Raw genomic sequence first — 25,388 nt, forward strand, 5'->3', positions numbered from 1 at the left:
ATGCAGTGCTTGGGTATATAATCATAGAATTTACAGTACAGAAGGAGGCCATTCGCCCATCGAGTCTGCACCAGCCGTTGGAAAGAGCACCCCACTTAAGCCCTTGCCTCCACCCTATAACTGTAACCCAGTAACCCCACCTAACCTCTTTTTTTGTGGACGCTCAGGGCAATTTATCATGGTCAATCCACTTAACCTGCACATCATTGGACTGGGGAAGGAAACTGGAGCACTTGGAGGAAATCCAAGCAAACACGGGGAGAACGTGCAAACTCCACACAGAGTGACCCAAGCCGTGAATCAAACCTGGGACCCTGCAGCTGTGAAGAAACTGTGCTAACCACTGTGCTACCGTGCTACCCATAGGATGAGATGGGAGGTATTGTCAGCCCTTTGTAATTTTAGGGGAAAACATCCTTCTGATCAACTTAACAGATACAGTTCGAATAAGTGAAGGATTAGTTTTGCAAAAGCATTTGCAGGTAGAAAATAAGAACTGAATTCATACGGTGAATGGTAATCTAAATCAATGTAAACTTGTAAGAGGCCCACTGTATTTCAATGGGCAGCACAAGTGGATAGCACTGAGGCTTCACAGCGCCAGGGTCCCAGGTTCGATTCCCCGCTGGGTCACTGTCTGTGCAGAGTCTGCAAGTTGCCCCGTGTCTGCGTGGGTTTCCTCCGGGTGCTCCGGTTTCCTCCCGCAGTCCAAAGACGTGCAGGTTAAGTGGATTGGCCATGCTACATTGCCCTTACTGTCCAAAAAAAAAGGTTAGGAGGGGGTTATTGGGTTACGGGGATAAGGTGGAAGTGAGGGTTTAAGTGGGTCGGTGCAAACTCGATGGGCCGAATGGCCTCCTTCTGCACCATATGTTCTCTGTTCTGTGAGTGTTAAAGCGGCATTGGAGCAGCAAACAGCGTTCAGTGCCCTGGATCTGCTGCTGTGGAGCAGAAAGGTGATGGCGGGATTCGTTAATTTTCCTTCACAAAGGTCCCTGTCGACGTAGGGCTCTGACAGAACTGTTACCAAACCCTTCTTTCTTCGCTTCCCACGTAACTTCCTTCCTTACGGCAGCAGAAAGCCATGGCATTTCAGTTTCTGCCGGTTACGGGGTGAAATGCAGGTTAATTACCGGGCGGAGCATCCGCATTGATGTCTCAAACACACACAGCCGCTCCCGAGTCTAAAGAGTTGAAACAGCTTTGGGAACGTTTCAGAAACACTGAAAGATGCAATTCTTATTGATGCTGCTTTTGATTTTACAAACAGGGGTTCAAGGTAAGACACTCTGTGCGTTGCCCGGGTGCTGGGTTGAGAGTCTTTGAGATATTTGATGCCCTACTTTTTAGACGATTTCAGCATTTTCACACTGTCGAGTTGCAGAGAGAGTGTGGCTTGTATCATTTCTATTTCGGTTGAGTTGATGTATTGATCGCCAATCCACGCTGTGATTCGGGTGGGATTATTTAAAATTGGGTCGATCTTCAGTAAAATGGGGCTCATTCATTGCACAGCGCTCATTCACACTGACATACTTCACAGAACTGGAGGCCAATCTCGAGATTATTATGTTGACATCCGTTTGATTTTACAAAATAAATGCAAAAATTGCTGCAGAATACCAGGCCACAAACTGTTACATATTTTAGAATTAAGTTTGAGAAGTTTTTTTTAACCATTAGATCCAATTGGAAGGTTGTTTAAATTGAGTTTTTAATATTTCCAATTTCTGTTGAAAAGAAATAACCAACTGACCTCAAAATGATGACAAATCTTTTTATTTCCATCAGGTGTCCAAATCATCGGGGAAGTGAGTCAGCCGCAACTGGTCAGTGTGCTGAGAGGAGAGTCAGTCACAATAAACTGTACATTCATTTATCATGGGACTGATGTTAACTGGATCCATACAAACTGGTACAGGAACACTCCGGGATCCAACTATTCCTATGAAATGAACAAACCGACCTGTAGTCCTGATGTTTCTCTGGGTGGTTTGACCCACTGTGTTGTTTCACTGAAAATTGAAAATGTTTCTTTTGAACAGTCTGATTCTAATTATATCTGCGTGGCGAAGATGCCACTTATCTACCCGCCAATAGAGAGAAGAGGACAAGGAACACGGATACAGATTTATGGTAAAGTATTTGCCTATCTTGTAATAAGCAGAGAGACATTGATAGTTTCAAGATTTACTGTACTGTATTAATAATTGATACATCTGCACCAAACTATTGATACAATCAATAATTATTAATACACACACTCCATGTCAGACCAGGTTGTTCAAGCAAATTGTGTTGTTACCTAGAAGAATACAAATAAATCGGTGTTGGTGTTTTGAATGATGTTCTCTGAACTGGGTTTGTGATCACCTGCCACTATAGAGTCTGATGAAGTTGGAAGGCCATCACTAAAACAAATCTCTTCCATTTTCAATGTGTATTACATTCATACCACAAGATATTAGTTAGTTTTACAATTGTCCGAACGTAACTCTTTTTATACCTTTTAAACCTGTTAACTGCATGCTCAGTTAGCTTTTCAAGTCTTTGTTCATGAGTTCCAATTAATATTCTAAATACCTAAAGCGGGCTGGGTGTTGGTACACTTGCAAATACTGTCTCTCAGTGGCAGGTACCCGGGTTAGATTCCGACCTTGGGTGACTGTGTGGAGTTTGCAAGTTCTCTGCATGTCTGCGTGGCTTTCCTTCGGGTGTTCCGGTTTCCTCCCACAGTCCAATGGTGTACAGGTTAGTTGGATTGGCCATGCTAAATTGCTCCTTAGTGTCCAAAGGTTAGGTGGGGTTATGAGGATTAGCAGGTGATTGGGCCTAGGTTGCGTTTTGTTTCAGAGGGTTAGTGCAGACTTGATGATCTCCTTTTGCTCTGATTCTTTTCATTATTACATCTATGTTGTGTTAAAAGAGTGAAACCACTCCAGTCTGTAAATTGAGGTAACGGAGACTTTATTCAGAAACATACTTGAGAGGCACAGCCCTGCTCCTCCACAATGTCTGCCTGATATAAAGGCTGTATAACATAGTTATATGTTTTGCTTATGGAAAAGCGGGAGGTCTCACACAGACATCAATAAAGAAGTTACACATTGCTGCCTCATGGCGCTGAGGTCCCAGGGTCGATCCCGGCTGTGAGTCACTGTCCGTGTGGAGTTTGCACATTCTCCCCATGTTTGCGTGGGTTTCGCTCCCACAACCCAAAGATGTGCAGGGTGGGTGAATTGGCCACGCTAAATTGCCACTTAATTGGAAAAAATGAATTGGGTACTCTAAATTTAAATACATTTCTGGGCACGATTCTCCTGTCCGGGGACTAAGTCCCCATGCCGGCTGGAAAACTGGCGCGAACAACTCCAGTGCCAACAGAGAATCGCACTTTCGGGGGCTAGGTGGATGCCAGAGGGGCCAGAGCCAGTGCTGAAGGGACTCTGTGCGAGTTAGAGCATGCGTTGAAGGGCTGGTATGATCTCGCGCATGCACAGACCGGCCGACGTATTCTGGCGCATCCACAGAATTGTCTTCTCAGTGCTGGCCATGGTGGAGCCCTACAATGGCTGGTGCAGAAGGAAGGAGCGGGCCCCTATCGCAGGCCAGGCCACTGTGGAGGATCCCCCCAGGGTCTCATCCCCCCACGACCCCCGAGGACCGCACCAGCTAACTTACCTGCCAGGTCCCGCCATGTTGGACCATGTCTAATCCACGCTGGCGGGGTTGGCCAAAATGGATGGCCGCTTGGCCCATCAGGGCCTGGAGAACTGCCGGGGGGCCGCTGCCAACGGCCCCCGACCGGCGTAGCGTGAATCCCGCACCCGCCCAAAAACCGGCGCGGAGAATATGGCAGCTGATGTTGGGGTAGCGGGGCGGGATTCGTGCCGCCACCCGGGGATTCTTCGTACTGGAGGGGGGGGGGGGGTGCGGAGAATCCCGCTGTGAAGTTACAGAGCTTACACAGATGTCCTCTTATCTCCTTAGTGTAGCCTTCCTGATTCACAGCAGGGATAACTCCCTGTCTGCTTTACAATTGCCTTAATGCATTATTTTGGCTAGCTAGCTAGTTTACAATTGTTCAAACATAACTCTTACGATTACTGGATTGTTATACTTTTAAATGTGTTAATTCCATGCTTAATTAGTTTTGCAAGTCTTTGTTCATTAGTTCCAATTAGTATTCTAAATACCTAAAGCGGGCGGCACAGTGGTTATCACTGCTGCCTCATAGCCTCTTTCATGTCTGAAAGGTTCTCATAGTTGACTTTAAAACCATTAATATTCAAACTACATTCACCTATTTTTAAAGGTGTAAATGTATGTCTTAATATGAGATTCAATATTGAATGATTTCAATTACCCCACTTCAATATATGACCAGTAATATAAAATCAACAATCCAAATAAAAGTTTGAAAACACTGGAAATACACAGCAGGTCAGACAGCATCTCGAAAGGGAAAGTTTGGTTCATGCTTTGGTTCGAAGCCTTAATCAAAAATAAGACATAAAATCAAAAAACTACATTGAAATTAGACATATGCGTGATAATTGTTTTTAAGCAATTCTTAAAGCATGTCTCTTTGTGAAGCTTTTGATCACTGGTCCTAGTCGCTCCTGATGAGTGTGTCGAGTGTGTCAAATATTGTCCAATGATGCTCCATGGAGTGCTTGGGAGAGTAAACTGTGTTAGTAGTGTTTTATAATGCATTGTAAAAGTCCATATTGAATTCAGTGAATGAAAAATTATTGGCACTGGGTCCACAATGTTCCAATCAACAATTGTAGCATGGGCGGCAAGGTAGCACAGTGGTTAGCACTGTTGCTTCACAACTTCAGGTTCCCAGGTTCGATTCCTGGCTTGGGTCACTGTCTGTGCGAAGTCTGCACATTCTCCCTGTGTCTGTGTGGGTTTCCTCCCGGTGCTCTGATTCCCTCCCACAGTCCAAAGATGTACAGGTTAGGTGAATTGGCCATGATAAATTGCCCTCAGTGTCCAAAACGATTAGGTGTGATTACTGGGTTATGGGGATGGGGCGGAGGTGTGTGTTTAAGTAGGGTGCTCTTTCCAAGGGCTAGTGCAGACTTGATAGGCCGAATGGACTCCTTCTGCACTGTAAATTCTATTAAATCTATGTGAGATACCATGGGTGAAAAAGCAGAAACTTGCACAGCATGGACTGAATATTTGTTTGGGTCCAGGAACCGGACACGGGTGTGTTTTCATACCCAGACCCTACATTGCATTGGTGTCATGATATCTGACCTGATTTTTTTTAGTGGCCACGGTGCCCTCTGAAGACCTTCTTAATGAGTAAAGGTAAAAGCGCGTCACATTTTTGAGGCTGTCTTTGTGGAGAGGAAGCCCCATCACAGATTGGCCAGTGGCCACAGTTTTGGTCATCTTCCACTTGTGTACCCAGAGGGAAGGTGCGTGATAAGATAAAAGATTGGGGGTTTAGAGATAGAGATAGAGAAATACAGCACAGAACAGGCCCTTCGGCCCACGATGTTGCGCCGAACTTTTGTCCTAGGTTAATCATAGAATTTTGGACAATTTGTCATGGCCAATCCACCCAACCTGCACATCTTTGGACTGTGGGAGGAAACCGGAGTACCCGGAGGAAACCCACGCAGTCACGGGGAGGATGTGCAGACTCCACACAGACAGTGACCCAAGTCGAAATCGAACTTGGGACCCTGGAGCTGTGAAGCAATTGTGCTATCCACAATGCTACCGTGCTGCCCTTAAGAAGTTAACCTACACTCCCTTATTCTACCCTAATCCAAGTACCTATCCAATAGCCATTTGAAGGTCCATAAATTTTCCGACTCAACTACTACCACAGGCAGTGCATTCCATGCCCCCACTACTCTATTTTAGAGGTTTGACCTCTATTATGCCTTCAGAAGCCTGTGTATATTCATCTGTTGGTATTTGGCCTAAATACACTGTCAATTGGGACATTCCTGACAGCACACTGGCCTGAATAGGCTAATTAAGAGACTTGATTGTCAATTTGCCACATTCAGGTGATTGGCAGTTACTGATCCTGAACCAGTATTTTTAAAAATGGCCCTGAAGCAGAACTGGCATAGCTGTTAGTGGAAGGAAATTATGGGCCTGACTGCCTCTGATACCACCTATATGGCCCATGCCTTTAGGAAATTGATCATTATTTGTGTGTTACAGAGTTGATATTAAAAGAAGCTATTTAGCAGATAGTTAGTAAATCCATAAATATCTTGTATCAAAAAATACTCGCTCCAGCTTTATATAATATATACATATACAGACTAGAGTTATTTTATGGTAAACAATTACTAACAGGAGGTGAATGCTACTGAATTTCCAGTGCTGTCATTAAAGTTGAAGGCTGCTGAAAACTTAAGAGCCAGAGTTTTCCAAAATCAAGTCACATCAACAGGGCATGGCAGGCAACATGTGTTTCACTAGAAAATTGCAAATTACATGTAGTTTCTGCCCTGTGATATTAAAGAGTAGGAGCCTGTGGCAGAATACTGAAGTTTTCCAATAAGCTTCCTGTTGTATTAGGCTCTAACTCTTGCCAAAGGCTTTTGGGAATTCCTGTGCGTGTGTCCATTGTTGATGTCATTGGAGAGGAACTACAGAATGTCACATTTGCGGAATTGCACACAGAATAACTGTTCCCCAGGTAAACATGAAGTAATGTAACGAAAGGTGACAGATATATTGCAAGTAACTTATATTAACGTGGTGTTAGTCAGAGAAGAATCCCACTATACGCTGATCAACATATATGCATATAAAACAAGCTACTGCTGCCATTAATCCATCATTAAATTACCTTCAAGTGCAATTAATGTTCCCCAGTAGGCAAAGTAAAGCATAGAACTATGGTATGTGAGGTACTTTGATCAGATAATTGTTATTTTAAAAATTGCAATATAAAATCCTGATTGAACAGTGATTTAGAGGGACGTGAGTGTCATTTTAATGTATTTTGTGCCTTAATTCCTTTAACGAGTGATGTGATTCAATTTTTCCAAAGTAACAAATTATGTTCTCTCCTTTCTCTCAGAACCCCCTAAAATCTCCACGATAGATAGTCCTTTGGTAGCTGGACGTAAGTCTCACCTGACCTGCTCCGTCAAGGCATTGTACTCTGAGAATATCTCCTTTACCTGGACATGCCATGGAACAAACAGCTTCACAAACATCACAGCACCAACCTCAAAGAGAACAGTGAATGGCACATCTGTCACCAGCAGCCAGCTTGAGATCATTCCTAATACAGCTGACCATGGAATTATCTGCACATGTCAGATAAACCATGTGACTTTCAGGCAGCTAGTGGCAACTGAGATCAAACTACATGTTATGTGTGAGTGTGGATCTTTAACATTTTAACTACTTTGTAGCATTCTCTGTAATGCTATTTCTTATGTTAATTTTGGACTCCCTCTTATTCTTTCCTCCCAATTTGCTGTTTACAACCAGGGTATATGTATCTGTTGAATGCCTATCTAACCTGAATTTCATATGAACATAGGGGCCTTAATTCTCTGCTTCCCACGGCTGGCAGCGAGAATTGCGATCGGGTGGAAAATGTGCGATTTGCGTCTGGCACCAATTCCCACGCTATGCTCCAATCTCCCATTGGCAGTGTTATTGAAGTTTATGCCTTGCGCCGGCGGGTCCATGCAAAGCTGTTATTTGCATGATTTAAATCTCATTAGCGGGTGGCACCCTTTATGAAATACCCCTCTTAGGTGAAGGTTACGTGGAAGCGCAAATTAGCGGACGTATTTACAAGCAGGGTCTGGGCACCGTGGCTGTTGAGGGGGAGCATGTGGCTAAAAGAATTCTCAGAAATTGTTGTGCTTGTTGGGGAGGGTGGACATTGTGTTGTAGCGGGGAACATTTCGGTGTCAAGTCCGTGGATCTGGGTGTCCCTTTCGGGATCAGGGTGGCCTGGCTCACACCGCCATTGCTGCTGTCTGTGATGTTTAAATGCACCCGTCTGATGCTCCTTATAGGCTCCTGGCTGTTCACACTGATGACTACCTAGGACTCAAGGTGTCCTATAAATGCTCAGAGTGCCTCTGGTGATATGGGAGCTCATTCAGGGTGTCTCCTGTCAACTGGCAGCCCCCATACCCCAGTGGTATCATCAGGGGGATGGGCTTGGCCATGATCAATCATTGGTCCACTAGGTATTGTCAGTCCTTGGTGCACTTCTCTGCTATGCGAGACCTGGTCCCATTATTTCTATCTCTCTTTTATCTTTCTTTCCTTTACCTCTTCCGGGTCCTTTTCACCTGTCTCCCACCCTTCCTGATATTCGGTCATTGCTGCTTTCATTTCTCTCCTCTTGGAGACTTTATTCATCCAAACCCCATTCACCATTCCTCAAGCCTCATGCTCACCCAGGCTTCACTCCTTCTGAGACAAACCCATAGCTGCCCCCCTTGCCTTTCAATCATCTCGGTGGGGCTTATCAAGACCCATGATTGCCTCTGAATGAACAACAAACCCAATTGCTATGTCCTGTTCTGTTTGTCTGTCTTCTCACCCATGAACCTTTTTGAGGGCTAATGCGCACAACCTTTTTCCTGTCCTGCTCACTCTTCCTCGATTGACTTTTCAACTCTTCCAACAGATCAATTACCATTGTCCCTCTCCACAGCCCCTCTCCACAACTTCCTCCAAAATGTATTATTAATTGTGAACAAGACCCTTTCTCTCCATGGCCATATTGTCCACATTGCATTTACCTAATGGCCCTGATGGAAATTTGGATAATACCTTGCCCCTTGCATAACATGACAGTGTGGTCCTTATCACCAATCCCACTCTGGCCGGTTCACTCACGTCTCTAGCACCTTTTGTTCTATCATTTTGTTCTACTCTCATACATCTTCTTTAAAACCTTCCCAATCTACCACCCTCCAAAGCTCCACTCCTTTCCTTCTTCAACATTTGCAATGAATATCTCCTCGTCATCATTCAATCCTCGTCATATTAATCCACCTTGCCCTTACTCCTTTGACAAAAATCATCCAGACTCGAAACGTTCGCTCCCTTTTCTCTGCACAGATGCTGTCAGACCTGCTGAGATTGTCCAGTATTTTCTGTTTTGGTGCCCTTACTCCTCTGAGTTTTCTGCTCCTGTCCTCACTTGATTTCTTCCATATATTCACTCCATTCCATAATCACAGACACCAGCTCAGTCTTGTCATCTCAGGCAGCCTACCTGTTCCCTCAATCCACAAGTCACTCTAATCACTTCCCTGTATCCCACACAACTTGCCTCGTCTTTCCCCTTCTAACCCCACTTGCTTCTGTGTCCCCTTATGGAACAAAAATCATCTAAGTCATTTTCAATGGCATTTTCAAACTGTCCAACTTTTGTCCCTGTATTAGCCACACTACTTCTGCAACAGTAGATCTGATCAATCACATCCTCAACTATATCTTTAATGCCCTTGTTCACAGTTGCCTCTTCCACTTTTGTTGATCCCCCTAGTACAGTGACTTAGTGCTTCAAGTCCAACAGGCACATGCACAAATGTATATGTTGCACAAGTGGTTCCTCCATTCATTGATAATTCTGATAACATTTCCTGTCTTTGCCTCATCTCCTCTGCGACAGAAACCCTCATTCTTTTGTTACCTCAAGACTCCATTATTCTAATGCTGTCCTGGCCTGCCAGCTTCTCACTTTTCACCTCCTCATAAACATGAGAATATCCAAAACTCTGTTATACATATGCTAACCCAGACAAATGTCTATTCTCGCATCACTCCTATGCTCACCGTCCTGAAATGATTTCCGGTCCATCACTACGTCAGTTTAAAAACATTCTCATCCTCATGATCAATTGACTCCATATCCTTGCTTCACCCTATCATTGGCACCTCTTTCGACCATATAATTCTCTAAGAACTCTACATTTCTCCAACTCTGACCCTGTACGTCCTCCCATTCTTTTTGTCCCATCATTGCTGGCTATGCTTTCAGTTTGAAAAGCCCGAAGCTCTGGAACTCTCTACCTAAACCTCTCCACATTTCTCTCACCCTTGATTAAAGACAATCCCAAAAATCTTTTTTGACACTGCTTTTTGTTGCACTTCCAAATATCTTCGCCTTTGACTCTGTTTTTGTCATGAATCACCGTGGGATATTTTCCTGTCAGAAATTAGCTATGCAAGCGCAGGTACTTATTAACTCACATCTCTGTGTTAATTATATTGATATAGTTTTGATATAAAATTAAGTATAAATTATCTCTATTTTTAGATGCACCACAAAATCTCAGCATAATGTACAGGTTGAGCAATGGTAGCAATTACCAACCTCTGAACAGTAACTCCATCACTGTCGCAACCTACTCATTCCTGGAACTGAAATGTGGTGTGGATAGTAACCCAGTTTCCACTGTGAACTGGGTGAAGGACAATAAAAATGACACTGAGGTGATACAAATTGAATCCGGTTTGAATAATTCAAATTTAAAGATTACATATCTCCAGCTGAGAGATGGAGGAACGTACTGGTGTATGGCAAACAACAGCTATGGCTCAGGAAACTCTAGTGTTTGGATTAACGCTGTTGAGAAAGGTAAATATTCTTGTAATAATACATGTGTAAAAATTGCAATGCTTTTAGTAAATGGGAACATAGGTGAACTATCAAGTATATTATTTCTTTGTCTCATAATTTGTAGACTTGCAATATTTATTATACTTTAAACTGGATTTATATAGAAAACAATACATCCTGTCTTGTTATGCTCTTAGCGTAGCATAAGCGGCTTCCTTGTGGTGCACTTGACAACGGAAGGTTCAGATGTGGTGCACTTGACAATGGAAGGTTCAGATGTGGAGATAACTTCAACACGTTTATTAAACTATTTACACTTCTCCTACTTGGGTTCGCCACTACTGTTAATCCTTCTACAGCTATTCAGACTGACTAACCAGTCTGCTACAATCCACGTGGTGGGTGTGATATTGAATCAACCCTGTGTGTCTACTCACTAACTGTCTCCACTGGAAAGAGGGAGATCATGTGTGTTGTGTCCTTTATATATGAGTTGGTGTAATGCCCTCCTGTGGTGGTGTCACCTCAGTGTGTATCGTGAATGCCCATTGGTCATGTCCTATCTAAATGATCTATTGGTTGAATGTCAGTGTGTCATGTCTCTGGTGCTCCCTCTAGTGTCTAGCTAGTCTACATGTATTTACATTAACCCCTTGTGTATTTACAGTGATGCATATCACCACAAATCCCATTCCCAAAATATGATAATTTTTAGCCACTTTTATGGATTAATGCATGTTTTGTTCATGATTTGACATTATATGTGTTTAGCCTTAACATCAGCAGCTTGCTTTTCCACAGTGCTTTTTAATGTTCGGCACAGTAAAGAGAAGACTGACATGCTGCAATGTTATATATTAATTGAAATGTATAATGGGCATAAAACTGAACACAATGGTTAGGCTGTTGTTAAATTTAAAATATGGCATTCCTACGATATTTATTCATGCCTCTCAATAATTTCCCTGCACTTAAAATATATTCTGTTTAGGTATTGTGATTCTTGCCATTAATTGTGCATTCATTATGATTTATTATCTCTTTCACAGATTATCTATTGCTCTTCGTTCTAGTTCCAATCATTGCTGTTGTTGGATTCATCAGTGTGATAACAATATGCTTCTCTCTGATCTGGAAGAGACAATTGAAAGGTAAAACTTAAAATAAGGCTTTGGTTATAGGTGTTAACCTTGCCATTGACATCAATAGCGAGCTGTAAAATGATGTGGTTTTTCACTAGCCTGTGTGATTTTAGTCCTTTGCAATAATGTGCTTGTAAATGTTCTTGTCAGGTTAGTTTTCACGTCCCAGTCTCTCACTGGTTTGTAGGTTGCTCACACTATGCTAGGGCTTTCCAGAAGACCATTTTACGCATTCTGAATTTCATCACTTGTGTTCTTGATTTTATGCCAATGTGTTGATTTACGATAGCAGCAAATTAGGTGATAAATTGCATTGTGGATAAAGACTAAACTATCATATTATCTTGCAGCAATTATGAAACCAATATTTCCTATTTACTCCTGGCTGGGAAATACATGGTTGGACTATGAAACAGGAGGGAAAAGGTTATTTCTATCTCAGTAATACTCTCCCAAGATTCAACTATAAACAGTATTGCATTGAAACTAAAGCCAAACAAATCAAAGGTTCATATATCGTGAGAACTTGTTATATAAGGAGCAGTTGAGGACTCTGGGTCTGTACTGATTAGAGTTTAGGATGAGAGGGGATCTTATTGAAACTTACAGGATACTGAGAGGCCTTGGTAGAGTGAATGTGGAGAGGATGTTTCCACGAGTAGGAAAACCTAGAACCTGAGGGCACAGCCTCAGACTGAAGGGACGATCCTTTAAAACTGAGATGAGGAGGAATCTCTTCAGCCAGAGGTTGGTGAATCTGTGGAATTAATTGCCGCAGAAGGTTGTGGAGGCCAAATCAGTGAGTGTCTTTAAGACAGAGATAGATAGGTTCTTTATTAATGAGGGGCTCAGGGGTTATAGGGAGAAGGCAGGAGAATGGGGATGAGAAACATTAATAGTAATTGAGTGGTGGAGCAGACTCAATTGTGCCAAATGGCCTAATTCTGCTCCTACGTCTTATGGTCTTGATGGAAGCTGCAAAAGTGGCTTTAAATACTTTGCCAATTTTACAAACTCCTTGGGCAAGAAAATTGTGCCAGGTGACTTTGGGTGGGTGGGGGGGGGGGTGGTTGGGGGGGGGGGGGGTGGGGGTGGGTGGGGGGGGGTGGTTGGGGTGGTTGGGGGGGGGTGGGTGGTTGGGGGGGGGTGGGTGGGTGGGGGGGGGGGTGGGTGGGGGGGGGTGGTTGGGGGTGGGGGGGGGTGGTTGGGGGTGGTTGGGGGTGGTTGGGGGTGGGGGGGGGTGGTTGGGGGGGGGGTGTAGTGACAAAATCAATATAACTTCATCCAAATGAAGATAAAGCTGAAATTTAATGTTGCATATATTAGCAAACTAGAATCTATAACAGGATAAAATTACTAAGAGGAGGGCCAGGGTCAGTTGGCACAGATTTCTAAAGGGCAGGTTCTGCTTGAACCAGCTTATCCCTTAAGAACAGAGATAAATTGCAAAGGATGCAGGTTATATGCGTTTTCGAAACACAATGGCTAAGCTGTCAACTTCACAATAAAGGGCCGTGGCTTGTGTAATCAGCTCCAAAAATCATTGAAGAACAAAGTCATGATAAAAGGATGTTTTTTGGACATCCTTTGATGACTGGTATTTGATAGAGATTTGTATTAGTTTGTTAATAATAGTACTTTGTTTCCAGAATTTGGGGAAAGAATGGCAAAAGTAGTTGGTCATGCGAAATTGAAAATTGCGGTCATAATTATGAAATATTGCAGAAGATAGGGTCAACAGGATTGGAACATAAATAGGTTGCAATTCAATGTGGAAACATTAAGTTAATGCATTTTTTAACTAAAAACTGGAGATGGTTATGGGAATATTTTTGATTTTTGGAGCTGAGAAAACAGGTTGTGCAGATAAACCCTAATGAAATAAACAGGTAAGGCCTAAGAACTGTAAACATCTTCCTTGCTCTCCTGTGGCATCTTATCCGGCCATGGAGGTGGCTCGCCATTGGTCGCTGGCTGGATCTTCCTGTCCTGACACTGTCAGTGGAATTTCTAGCTCCTGCGCTTTGCTGCTAGGCAACCCACCACTGGGATCACCATCAGCGGGGCTGGAAGATCTCACTAGTGAGAAGGGCCGGAATATTCAGCCCATTAAAAAAAAAGAATAATGGTGAACTTGTCAGTTTTATTGATGTTAGAGTGTTGTGTGTAGATTTGAGCTGCCATTAGAGGAGAGTGTTTGTGGAAGCAAATGTTGGAAAAGATGCAACCTGGATTCACGGGAATATTATATGGACTGAGGAGTTACTGTTATGAGGTGACTTAAGAAGATGGTGCTTTTTGACTAAACCTGAGATGATTAAGGTTGTTCTGAGATTGGGTGACAACTCCTTGGAGTGGGAGTCAGTGTCAGATTGCTGCTGCTTGCCCAATTGCTTATGGGATTATTCCTACAACCAGTCTATACTGACCTTTCAAATCAGGCCGGGTGAGATCCAGACAGTTCCATGTCCTAACATCAAAGTACAGGAGAGTCAGAGTGAATAGGGGTGGGGAGATTCCCCTTGGAGGTCAGAGGTGTGGGTGGTAGGGGGGAAGTTCCCTGGTGTATGGGGAGGGTCCCTGTGTGCAGTCAGTCTTGGTGTTTACAATGGTTAAATAAGGTTTTAATTCTTCTAATTTTTTGGCGAAATTATTGGTCAGTTAAGTAGTCGACATATTCACAGATGACTATGGGCTGCTTTCTCCTTTGAGGGGGAGGGCTGACTGGTGGTGATTTAACCTAAGGATCACAACACGAGGGTTGAGAAAGTGGAGCCTTCATGAATAACCTCCACCGGTACGGAAACTGAACTTGCGCTGTTGGCCTCTATCTGCATCACAAACGGTAGCACAGTGGTTAGCACTGTTGTGTCACAGCACCAGGAACCTGGGTTCAATTCCCGGCTTGGGTCACTGTCTGTGGAGAGTCTGCACGTTCTCCCCGTGACTGCCTTTGCTATCCTCCGGGCACTTTGGTCTCCTTCCACAAGTCCTGAAAGACGTGCTTGTTAGATGAATTTGAAATTCTGAATTCTCCCTCTGTGTACCTGAACAGGTGCTGGAGTGTGGCGACTAGGGGCTTATCATAGATCATAGAATTTACAGTGCAGAAGGAGGCCATTCGGCCCATCGAGTCTGCACCAGCTCCTGGAAAGAGCACCCTACCCAAGGTCAACACCTCCACCCTGTCCCCAAAACCCAGTAACCTCACCCAACACTAAGGGCAATTTTGGATACTAAGGGCAATTTATCATGGCCAATCCACCTAACCTGCACATCTTTGGACTGTGGGAGGAAACCGGAGCACCCGGAGGAACCCACGCACACACGGGGAGGATGTGCAGACTCCGCACAGACAGTGACCCAAGCCGGAATCGAACCTGGGACCCTGGAGCTGTGAAGCAATTATGCTGTCCACAATGCTACCGTGCGGCCCTTACTGTTCCCAGTAATAGAGCATAGAGCATAGAACAGCACAGCTCAGAACAGGCCCTTCAGCCCTCAATGTTGTGCCGAGCCATGATCACCCTACTCAAACCCACGTATCCGCCCTATACCCGTAACCCAACAACCCCCCCCTTAACCTTACTTTTATTAGGACACTACGGGCAATTTAACATGGCCAATCCACCTAACCCGCACATCTTTGGACTGTGGGAGGAAACCGGAGCACCCGGAGGAAACCCACGCACACAGGGGGAGGACGTGCAGACTCCACACAGACAGTGACCCAGCCGGGAATCGAACCTGGGACCCTGGAGCTGTGAAGCATTTATGCTAACCACCATGCTACCCTGCTGCCCCAATAATAAATGAAAATCACTTTATTGTCACGAGTAGGCTTCAATGAAGTTACTGTGAAAAGCCCTTAGTCGCCACAGTCCGGCACGGGAATTGAACCGTGCTGCTGGCCTGCTTGGTCTGCTTTAAAAGCCAGCGATTTAGCCCAGTGAGCTAAACTTTAGGTTAATGTCACTGCAGTGTTAATGTAAGCCTATTTGTGACACTAATAAAGATTATTATTATTATTCCAGCCAACTGAGTTAAACCAACCCCCAACTATTAGTATAACCCTCTCAAATCATCCAAAGTTTGCAATTTAAATCTAATTTTAGCTTGGTTCCCAGTGCTGAGCATTTGCCGAGCGGAGGTTTACACTTCTGGGCATTTGCCACACAAACCCTCAGCTGCGAATATCCGAGAAGGGTCCACCAGCATACCTTTGGGGTACCCCCGCAGTCCAACTTTGGAGTGATTGGACGTCATGGCCCATTGTCTCACCTGCTCATCGAGGCAGCACTGAGACGACGGAGTTGAAGATAAACACGAAAGGAATGAGGGGGGAGTTTTCAGGGAAAAAATATTTGCAAAGCGACTGCTTCCAGTGTGGCTTTCACTTCCATGAACCATTGTTGGAAGAGAACGCATAAATCCTTTAAAAAAAATAAATTGTATTATTACTTGAAAAAGTAAATAATATGGGGAGAAAGCAGAAGAGCAGTGATACAATGAGACAAATGATCCTGTGTAAAAAGCAGTTTTATCCGTCTCACTGATCATTAAATCCCTGTAGTGGAATTGAAGACTTAGGGTAGTTCCCCTCACCATACCCCTGTCGCACAGCCCAGTTTTTTGGTGGAGGACGCAACTCACCATTGGCTGCCAATGGGTCCTTCCAGTCCCATGGATGTCTGCAACGTTTTACGTGGCTCACAAATCCCACCCCTGGGGCATCAGCCACAGGTCAGGTCACCTTTTGCGACACCAGAGGTTCCCGGCAATGTGAAGAGTTGGAAAATCCCGCCCTTGCTTCAGCGATGTTGCTGGAACTTTTGCTCCACATCAGAAATTATTTAACTTTCCATTTTGTTGCGATTGTTCATTTTGTTGTGTTATTGGTGCCAAATTCAAGTTTCCTGATCCTCTTGAGATCCAAATGCACTGTCCTACATATACTCTCTGTTCTCAGCCAGCACTGACAGTGTATCGGAAGCAAAACTTAGCACCTCAAAACCTCAGAAATGTGGAATGCCTTACCTTCCTCTGCGTTTCCTTTCTCCTGCAATTTCAAGATTTTTGTAACCAAAGTGTGATGTCACCTGACCACTAATTCTTGCTATTTCTCATCCTGTCTTCAGGCCTTTTCTACATGTAATACCCATGACTTTCTCAAAAATGCACAACAGCCCAAAATGACACCAAAGTACTTAAGTATCTCAACACCAAGTTGATTGGCAATTAGTACACTTGAGCACTTCAACACATATGTATGGCATTCTTTTGTCCACTGCCTTAACAAAAGTATTACACTTTTGTACTTTAATTGGTATATTGCCAGTGAAAACAGTAGACAAAATACATGTCACTCAAATGTACTAAGCATTTATCCACTCATTTCAATGTCTAGGCTTATCTCTGTTAAGTGGTGGAGAACACCAACACTAACTGGAGATTGCATTAGTAAGAATAACTACCTCAACTCGACAAGAGCTCATGTGTTCATTTCTACCCTTTTTTAGCTTGTGCTATGTAACATGCTCTCGGTATAATGTGCAGTCAACAGGTTATTAAAAATATTGCTAACGGTGAAGGATTTGTGACTCACATTTACCGAAAATGAGTTGGGTGTTGGTCAGGGTGAGTTACCTATAGAGATTGAGTCATCAGCTCCAAGTGAAACAGCGATGGAAATCTTGTGGTATTAACTGTTCACCGGTTGAGTATTTGCACTTTTTTGTTCAGGCTGCACCTTTGACTACGTGTGTTCAATGGTTTTCATACTCCAGAGCTGATGTCGTGAAATGATGTTGGAAAAAATGTGATTTGTGCTGGAAGGACATTGTGAATATTTGAGGGCATAAAACTGAGAATATTTGATGACACAGTGCAATGAATGGTTGTGGATGTTACAGAGCTGAAAATGTCTGAGAGCAGAGACTTGGGCATTTTTGATGATGGAGGGCATGGATTGTGTAATGGCACAGACTTTGGGAATATTTGATGGCACGGATCAGTGAGCTTTTATGGACGTCACTGAGCTAGGAGGATCTGCAAGCAGAGTTTAGTGTCTGATGGCACAGATGCGTGAACATTACAGCAACTGAAACAAAATTCCCATCTTATAAGACCTCTGTTTGCCATTATGTGATGTTACCTGTACACTGCAGCTTTAATATCTCTGCACTCGCGAGGGCGCGATCTAACTTTAAGAAAAAGAGTCAGCTTTGGCAGGATTGGTGGGGTAGTTCCCGGCATTTGTAGCACTGGGAACTACCCCATGATCAAACAGTACTCTTTTTGAGTGCCCCGACGGGGAATGTCCCATGAGGTCACACTCAGCATAATTTCCTGCACTGTGGAACTCTGGTGAGCGGATCTCCCTTGATGCAGGAAGAGATCAGGGTGCCATTTTTAAATGGCGCACACTCTTGACCGCCCCCTTCCTAACGCAATCCCTAGAACCCCCCCCTAACGTGGCAGTGTCACCTGGGCACTATGGCAGTGCCAGGCTGGCACCCAGTTGAAACAGGGGGCACCAATAGTGCAAGTTTGCCACCCTGTCTGGGGGCTTACCACCCAGGGGCCTCTGATCATCTGGGAGACCAGGACCATCCCACCTGGTCCCCGTTTGTGGGAGTAGTACTGAACGGAGCCGAGCTGGGGTCATCTCAGCGAGGCTGGTAGATGTCGAGTGGCCCTTAGATCTGTCGGGAGTACGATTAAGGGGTTCTTAAACTTACTTAGCGGTGCGAGACTTAGATCACAACATCTGACAAGATCTGGCACGGGATTCTCCGACCCCCCACCGGGTCAGAGAATCGCCAGGGGTCGGCGTGAATCCCGCGCCCGCCGTCTGCCTAATTCCCTGGCCCCCCAAAACCGGCCCGGCGTGAGTCTCACCGCTCGCCTCCGAGAATGGCGGGGTCTGGCACGACTCAATGGGCGCCAGGGCTGTCCGGATTCTCTGGCCCGTGATGGGCCGAAGTCCCGCCTGTTTTTTGCCAGTCCCGCCGGCGTAAATTGGAGTAGGTCCCTTATCGGCGGGACCTGGCGGCACGGGCGGCCTCTGGGGTTCTTGGGTGGGTGCAGAGGGATCTGGCCCCGGGAGGTGCCCCCACGGTGGCCTGGCCCACGATTGGGGCCCACCGATCCAAGGGCAGACCTGTGCCGTGGGGGCACTCTATCCTTCCGCGCTGGAGGCTGTACCAGCGATGTCCTTGGATGGAGATGCTTGGCCTGCAATAACCACAACCATATTTCCTTGTGACAGATAGGATTCTGTCACATTCCCGGTGCGGAAGCGAAGCCCTCTGCTCATGCGCAGGGATGACCGCAGCACAAGCTGGCACTCCCGCGCATGCGCCAACTCGCGCCGGCCGGCGGAGGCCCTTTGGCGCCAGTTGGCATGGTGCCAACCTCCTTTCCCACCGGCCGGCGGGGTGCAAACCACTCTGGGGCGGGCCTAGCCCCTGAAGGTGCAGAGGATTCTGCACCTTTGGGGCAGCCCGACTCCGGAGTGGTTCATGCCACTCCGTCCCGCTGGGACCCCCCGCCCCGCCAGGTAGGGGAGAATCCTGCCCCACGTTAAATCCAGCAAGGCGTAACAGCCGTCGGGAATCCCCTCCCAGAATCTACTGGCCCGCGTCACGCCCCGGTTCTGGCGGGACGCGACCAGTAGATCACGCTCAATTTGACTTCATATCTTATTACTGCCTGGGTCCAAACATGGGCTTGCGATCTAAATTCTCGGATTGTGGTTAGAGTGAGTGTCCTGGAAATCATGGGATGGGATTCTCCGGTCGCCTACGCCGCAATCGGGTTCAGTGATCGACCGGAGAATCCCTGATCCGGCGAAATCGGGGGCGCCGCTTCTTTCGCGATGCACTGCCCCCTCCAAAGTAGCATACTCTAAGAGTACATCGCACGCCATATTGTGCCTGAGGCCCACCCCCCGATGCTCCGCCCCCGACCGGCCGAATTCATGACGGCATCGGTCTCTCATGGTATTACCTGACGGGAACTCAGGGTTGGGACTGCGGACTCAGTCCAGTTGCGCCACAGTCGGGGGAGAGCCAATCAGTGGGCAGGGGGGCACGATTTTGCAGCCTGCCAAAGGGGGGGGGCCACAATTTTGCAGGCCGGGTCCGCACGGGGCCGGCGCCATATGGCACGGCTTGGCCACTGCAGGCCACCTCGTGCACATGTGCCGCTATTAACCGAGCAATTCTCCAGGCCGTATTGGCAGCTAGAGCTGGGGGCTCGACACTGCCTTCCTGCTCACCTCCTACCAGACGAAGGATCGGTGGCCGTTTGGTGCTGAATTTTCGGTCGTAAAAGGCCACCATTCCCATGCCGGTGTCAGGACAAAGCCTGAGAATCGGAGAATCCAGCCCAAGATATTTGCCCGAATATGTCATGTAAAAGTGAAGTCAATCTGTATCAGGAGAAAACTCTTGGGTGACTGGAATCCTATCTGTCACAAGGTAATATGGTTGTGGTTATTGCAGGCCAAGCATCTCCATCCAAGGACATCGCTGCAGGACTTGCTCAGGACAGAGTCCTATGATCATAAAGTTTGATTTGGAATTGGTCAGATATTGATGTGGTTTATACTCCTTGCAGAGCAAGTCCTGGACAACATTCAGACTTACTTGTGCTACATGACATTCAGGCCACAAAAGTACCAGGCAATGACTGTCTTCAAAAAGAGAGCCTATCGGTCTCCCCACATCCCCATGACAATCAAAGCCTTTACCACCATCACCTCTCCCACCATCAGTAACCTAGGACGTCACCATACTGAGCACAGTTAGACCAAGTAATTGCCATGGCTTCCAGAACAGATAAGGGGTTGGGTATTCTGTGCCTACTGACCAAAGTAACCTGCTTGATTGGCAGCCCATCTACTATCAAACATCCGTCCCCTACACTATCGACCGTGATTGCAGTGTATATACCATCGACAGGCTGCCCTGCAACAACTCCAAAAATTTCCCACACCAGTAGCTTTATGTCTTTACTAATTCAGGAATTTAGCTTTTCCCCAGTAAAGGTAATAAATTAGGATAAAAATTATAGTTAATTGTTCCTCATTGACATGAATCAATTTTACCTCAATTAATGTCAAGAAGAGTCATTCGGATATTCTTGATATGAATTAATTTTAAATGGTGATTTCTTTCCCTTTGTAACAGACTCACCCTGCAATAAAAAAACATTTTTCAAAGAAAATGGAAACTTTCAGTGAAGGGGTTTTGTGTAATTCCATTGGTGAGCGACAATGTTACACTGGTGCCTATTTTGCAGAGTTCCTGAACAGCTATCAGTGTTATTTATCGTAGCTTGACTCAAACTAGGAGCTGTTCGTGTTAATTCTGCACTATAAACATTTCAAGTTGGAGGAAGTTGTTTTAACAGTAATTTCTGGGTATCCTCGTGCTTTCCATGTACAAAAACAAGGCCAAGGTCAGGGGAAATTGTGCCTGAGTTACATCAACGAACAATAAATGGATGTGAAAGAACTGTATTCATGCTAACCTGTCACCAGCCTGGATGTGCAACACACAAAAGGTTGCTTGGAATATACTTGGGGAATATTAATTTTTAACAGCTCACAATATAATATGCAAATCATATCCGTTCGCATGTTTTTTTTTGTGCTTTCATTCACTGCTTGCTCACTGCACTCTTGCCTCAAAAGGGAATAGAAACTTATTTCATAAAACCTTGTACCTCCTTCAAGAGAAGTCAGAGGAGTTATTGTATTAGTTCTGGATCTCAATGGAACTTTCCAATTTAGTGGACCAGATTCCTTCCTGACCTACTGACTCAACTTGGAAATCATTTTCTGCAATTTTGAAATGTGGAATCTTTGGCTCTCTGGACCTCTGCCCCAAAATTCAAATTAATTTTGAATATGATCTCTCTGGTGTCATTACGCTCTGCTGAGATACTCAAATCTCCCAAATCCTGCTGTACTTGAGGAGTTACAGGCTGTCCTTGCACTCCCTCCTTCAGCCTCCTGGGTTGCTCTGTTGTGTGCTTAAATCTTTCATTAAGTGAAGTCCAGTGGATGACATATTTGACCTGTTTCTCAATGAGACATTTTTTAAAGAAACAAATTGGGTGAGAAATCAAGCTGCCTCAAGGAGGAGTGGCAAACAGAAGTTATTGCATAGCCCACTCATGTATTGAATAGGTTGGATAATTAGCAGCCAACGCAACGCCATTCAATTTGCACTCAAACCACAATGAATTCCTGCCACAATGACTCCTCAACTAGGAATTAAAACTCCGTACATAACAATGCACAGTGTTCAGGTCCAAGATCTGCTATCTAAGGCATTTATATAATATTCTGAAAAGACGTGAATCACGTGATGTAATACGCGTTAGAATTTGGAAGAGCCACTTCATAATAAACAAGTAATACACTGTAACTTATTGATTTTAGGATTTTGAAACATCCCACAACAGCAGATCCAGTGATGCAAACTTTTATGTTATCTGGGGAGACAGCAATGTGAACTTGAGATTAAAATTGGGTCAGCCAAGATCTTATTGAATGGCGGGGCAGGCTCGAAGGACCAAATGGCCTGCTCCTGTTCCTAATCCGTATGTTTGCAAACGTTGAGACTCAAAGCCCATTCATAATTAGTGAGGCATTATTTGTAGCATGTTAAATTGCAAATAGTTCCTGAAATCTATTTTTTTAGTCCCAATGCTTTTTTTTTAACAGCGTTGCTTTTGAAAACTTGTGGCGTTGCACACAGTGAAACACAGCAACGACAAATAGCACTCACTAAACTAGCGCCTATCATACATTCGGCTACCTTTGTGCTTCTTTGCAATGAACAGTTACATGAAACCACTGAAAATAAATTCTGCAAAGACTGGAAAGGTCAGTAGCTTTGCTCTTGCATCTCTAAAGCTTTTGACGCTTCGAGCAACAGGTCTATAATTTTCGGAAACGTGGTTTACAACAGCCTTTGTAAGCGAAGCAGGGCACAGTACAAGGTTAGATTTACCTTCACCACAGTAGAAATCCACAGACCTCTCACCCTCCGTGATCTATCAAGCTTAATATTTTAAACTACACATAAACCGACTTTTCTATTTAAGTGTTTTGAAGCACATGAAGATGTTTACATCAGGGAAATGATTGGAGTGGGACCTATGATCAGACAAAAGAGATGCAGACTGTAAATCCATTGAAATGGGGTGTGCTGATCATTTTTCAGCATCAGATGAATTGATATGTACGACATACAAACTGAAACAGGCAAGCTTAATAACTAATGATTAGCGTCGCCGTTAGCTGGCAGCAGGATCATAGATCAGAGAATTTACAGTGCAGAAGGAGGCCATTCGGCCCATCGAGTCTGCACCGGCTCTCGGAAAGATCACCCTACCCAAGGTCAACACCTCCCCCAATCCCAATAACCCAGTAACACCACCTAACACTAAGGGCAATTTTGGACACTAAGGGCAATTTATCATGGCCAATCCACCTAACCTGCACATCTTTGGACTGTGGGAGGAAACCGGAGCACCCAGAGGAAACCCACGCACACACGGGGAGGATGTGCAGACTCCGCACAGACAGTGACCCAAGCCGGAATCGAACCTGGGACCCTGGAGCTGTTAAGCCATTGTGCTATCCACAATGCTACCATGCTGCCCATTCTCTGATTCTCTGGTCTCGCTGACAGTGGAACCCTGCCTGTAAGTTTCCTAGCGGCGTGCGGTGGCTTCAATGGAAATTCCAATTGAAAGCCGCGGGAACAGAGAATTCCACCGCCAGCGAACTCAGGAGGCGGAGAATCCTACCGCTGTGTCTGTCTATATTTTTACATGACCATTGGTATCTCTTATCACAAGAATTTTCTGGCATGTTCCATGATTAAAATTGGTTTCAAAGTAACCAACCAAGAACTGCGAAAGCCTCACAGCCAGAGAGAAAAATAAAAAGAAAGATTTGCATTTAGACGGTGCTTTTCTAAACCACCGGATGTCACAGTCTGATTAATAACTAATAAAGTGTATTTTGAAGTGCAGTCGCTGTAGTAGGAGGCCTATTTACCCGCAAGAAAGTAAAAACGACCGGAAAATATGTTTTTGTGATGCTGAAGAAATGATGGAGGAATATTAACGAGGATGCTGGAGTGACTCCCATTCTCTTCTTTGAAATTGTGGTGTGGAATCCTTTTGATCCACCTGAGAGCTGGAGCCACTGCTTAACAGCACATTAAAAAAATGGCACCCCCAACAAAGCAGCATACCTTGGCGTAGCACGCCCTCGGCACTGCACTGCGTGTCAGCCTAAGCTGTTGCATTCAACTTCCAAAGTGTAACCTTCTGACCTAGACGTAAAAGTGTTATCTATTGAAATACAGCTGATGGAGGGATGAAAATCTAATGAAAATTAAGCTTTTCTTTAGCAAATATTAAGATTTGGGCAGAGATGTAAAATTCCACAAAAAAGCAAGTTAAAAGGGGCTCATATTAACCAAAGTTATTGATCAAATAATGTTCCATTTGAACTACTAATATAGTTGATTAATTCTTGACCTCAAAATAGCTGCAAAATATTACTGCAACTGTATTACAGAGCATGCTGTTCCCTTCTGGTGAAATAACTTAGTTTCACAGACTTAACATTCAGACACCAACACATGTCCATACAATTGAAAAGGAATTTCATGCAATACTAGTTCACCAGTTGGTGAACTGACTGAATATAATAGATCTGAAATAATATTCCTTTCACGTTTTTCGAGCAACTAAATGCTAAAAGGGTTCAACTGATGCAAAGTTTGTGAAACGTGAAATAGATTTTCTGTTCCTGTTTCGATGCATATTTAGTTTAGTTCATCTCCACTAATTAGACATATTTAGTTCAGTTCATCTTCACTAATTAGGCAGTGCTTAAACTGGAACTGTCTTAATTATGTATGAATAGGTTTCTGTAGATCAAGTCTTGGATAATATTGTTGGGAGTCTGATCAATAACTAAATTGATGTCAAGATTTTGTATGTGAATGAAAAACAATGCTACACTCAGTTAACCCGTAATATTTTCATTCACATAAAATAGTAAATCCTGTTGTAGATCTCAAAATCAGATTGTAGGAAAGACTGTGGTGACATTTCGAGCTGTGCCTGCTCAAACCAGTTCAGCTGATTTAAATCTAATAGTTTCTATTTCTCGTGGATGAATTGAGCAAGTTCTTTGCAAATAGATAATTTATTTTTGGGTTATATTTCTGTGTTTTCTAAGAGTGATCTGCACCAACTAGTAGATATTGACAGAATCAGGATTCTGAGCTACTTTGTTGACCTATGTTTTTTAATAGTGGAGATCTTAATATTTATATTATTTTCTTCTTTCACACACATTTGTTTCTGCTATGTTGCTGCCACCATTTAAGATGGGAGAGAGATGCTGTGTTCTGGTAGAGCTACGCTAGCACTTTTAAACACATCTACATACACATACCATATTTCCATTCTACTTAACACTGAAAGGAACACATCGCTCTCTGTCTGAACAACACAAATCAATATATGGCTCCTCCCTTACCCTTCCTGTACTGTTGCTGTCTCTAATGTTTTCAGAACAATTGTGCCCGCCTTCCTGTTAATGGTTAATT

General features: G+C 44.4%; 1 protein-coding gene across 3 annotated transcripts in view; it reads left to right on the top strand.

Annotated features, from left to right (window-relative positions):
* Positions 1-1,083: 1,083 nt before the first annotated feature.
* The window catches only part of LOC119953843 (sialic acid-binding Ig-like lectin 13), a 55,053-nt gene continuing 30,748 nt past the window's right edge, over positions 1,084-25,388 (top strand). For all 3 annotated transcript variants that reach the window (XM_038778404.1, XM_038778405.1, XM_038778406.1), the window contains exons 1-5: positions 1,084-1,279; positions 1,792-2,136; positions 7,070-7,372; positions 10,292-10,612; positions 11,644-11,745. In XM_038778404.1, the coding sequence (XP_038634332.1) occupies positions 1,231-1,279; positions 1,792-2,136; positions 7,070-7,372; positions 10,292-10,612; positions 11,644-11,745 (1,120 nt within the window). In that variant the 5' untranslated portion in view covers positions 1,084-1,230. The remainder of the gene's footprint in view (positions 1,280-1,791; positions 2,137-7,069; positions 7,373-10,291; positions 10,613-11,643; positions 11,746-25,388) is intronic.

The sequence above is a fragment of the Scyliorhinus canicula genome, chromosome 19 (assembly GCF_902713615.1).
Source record: "Scyliorhinus canicula chromosome 19, sScyCan1.1, whole genome shotgun sequence".
NCBI lineage: Eukaryota > Metazoa > Chordata > Chondrichthyes > Carcharhiniformes > Scyliorhinidae > Scyliorhinus > Scyliorhinus canicula.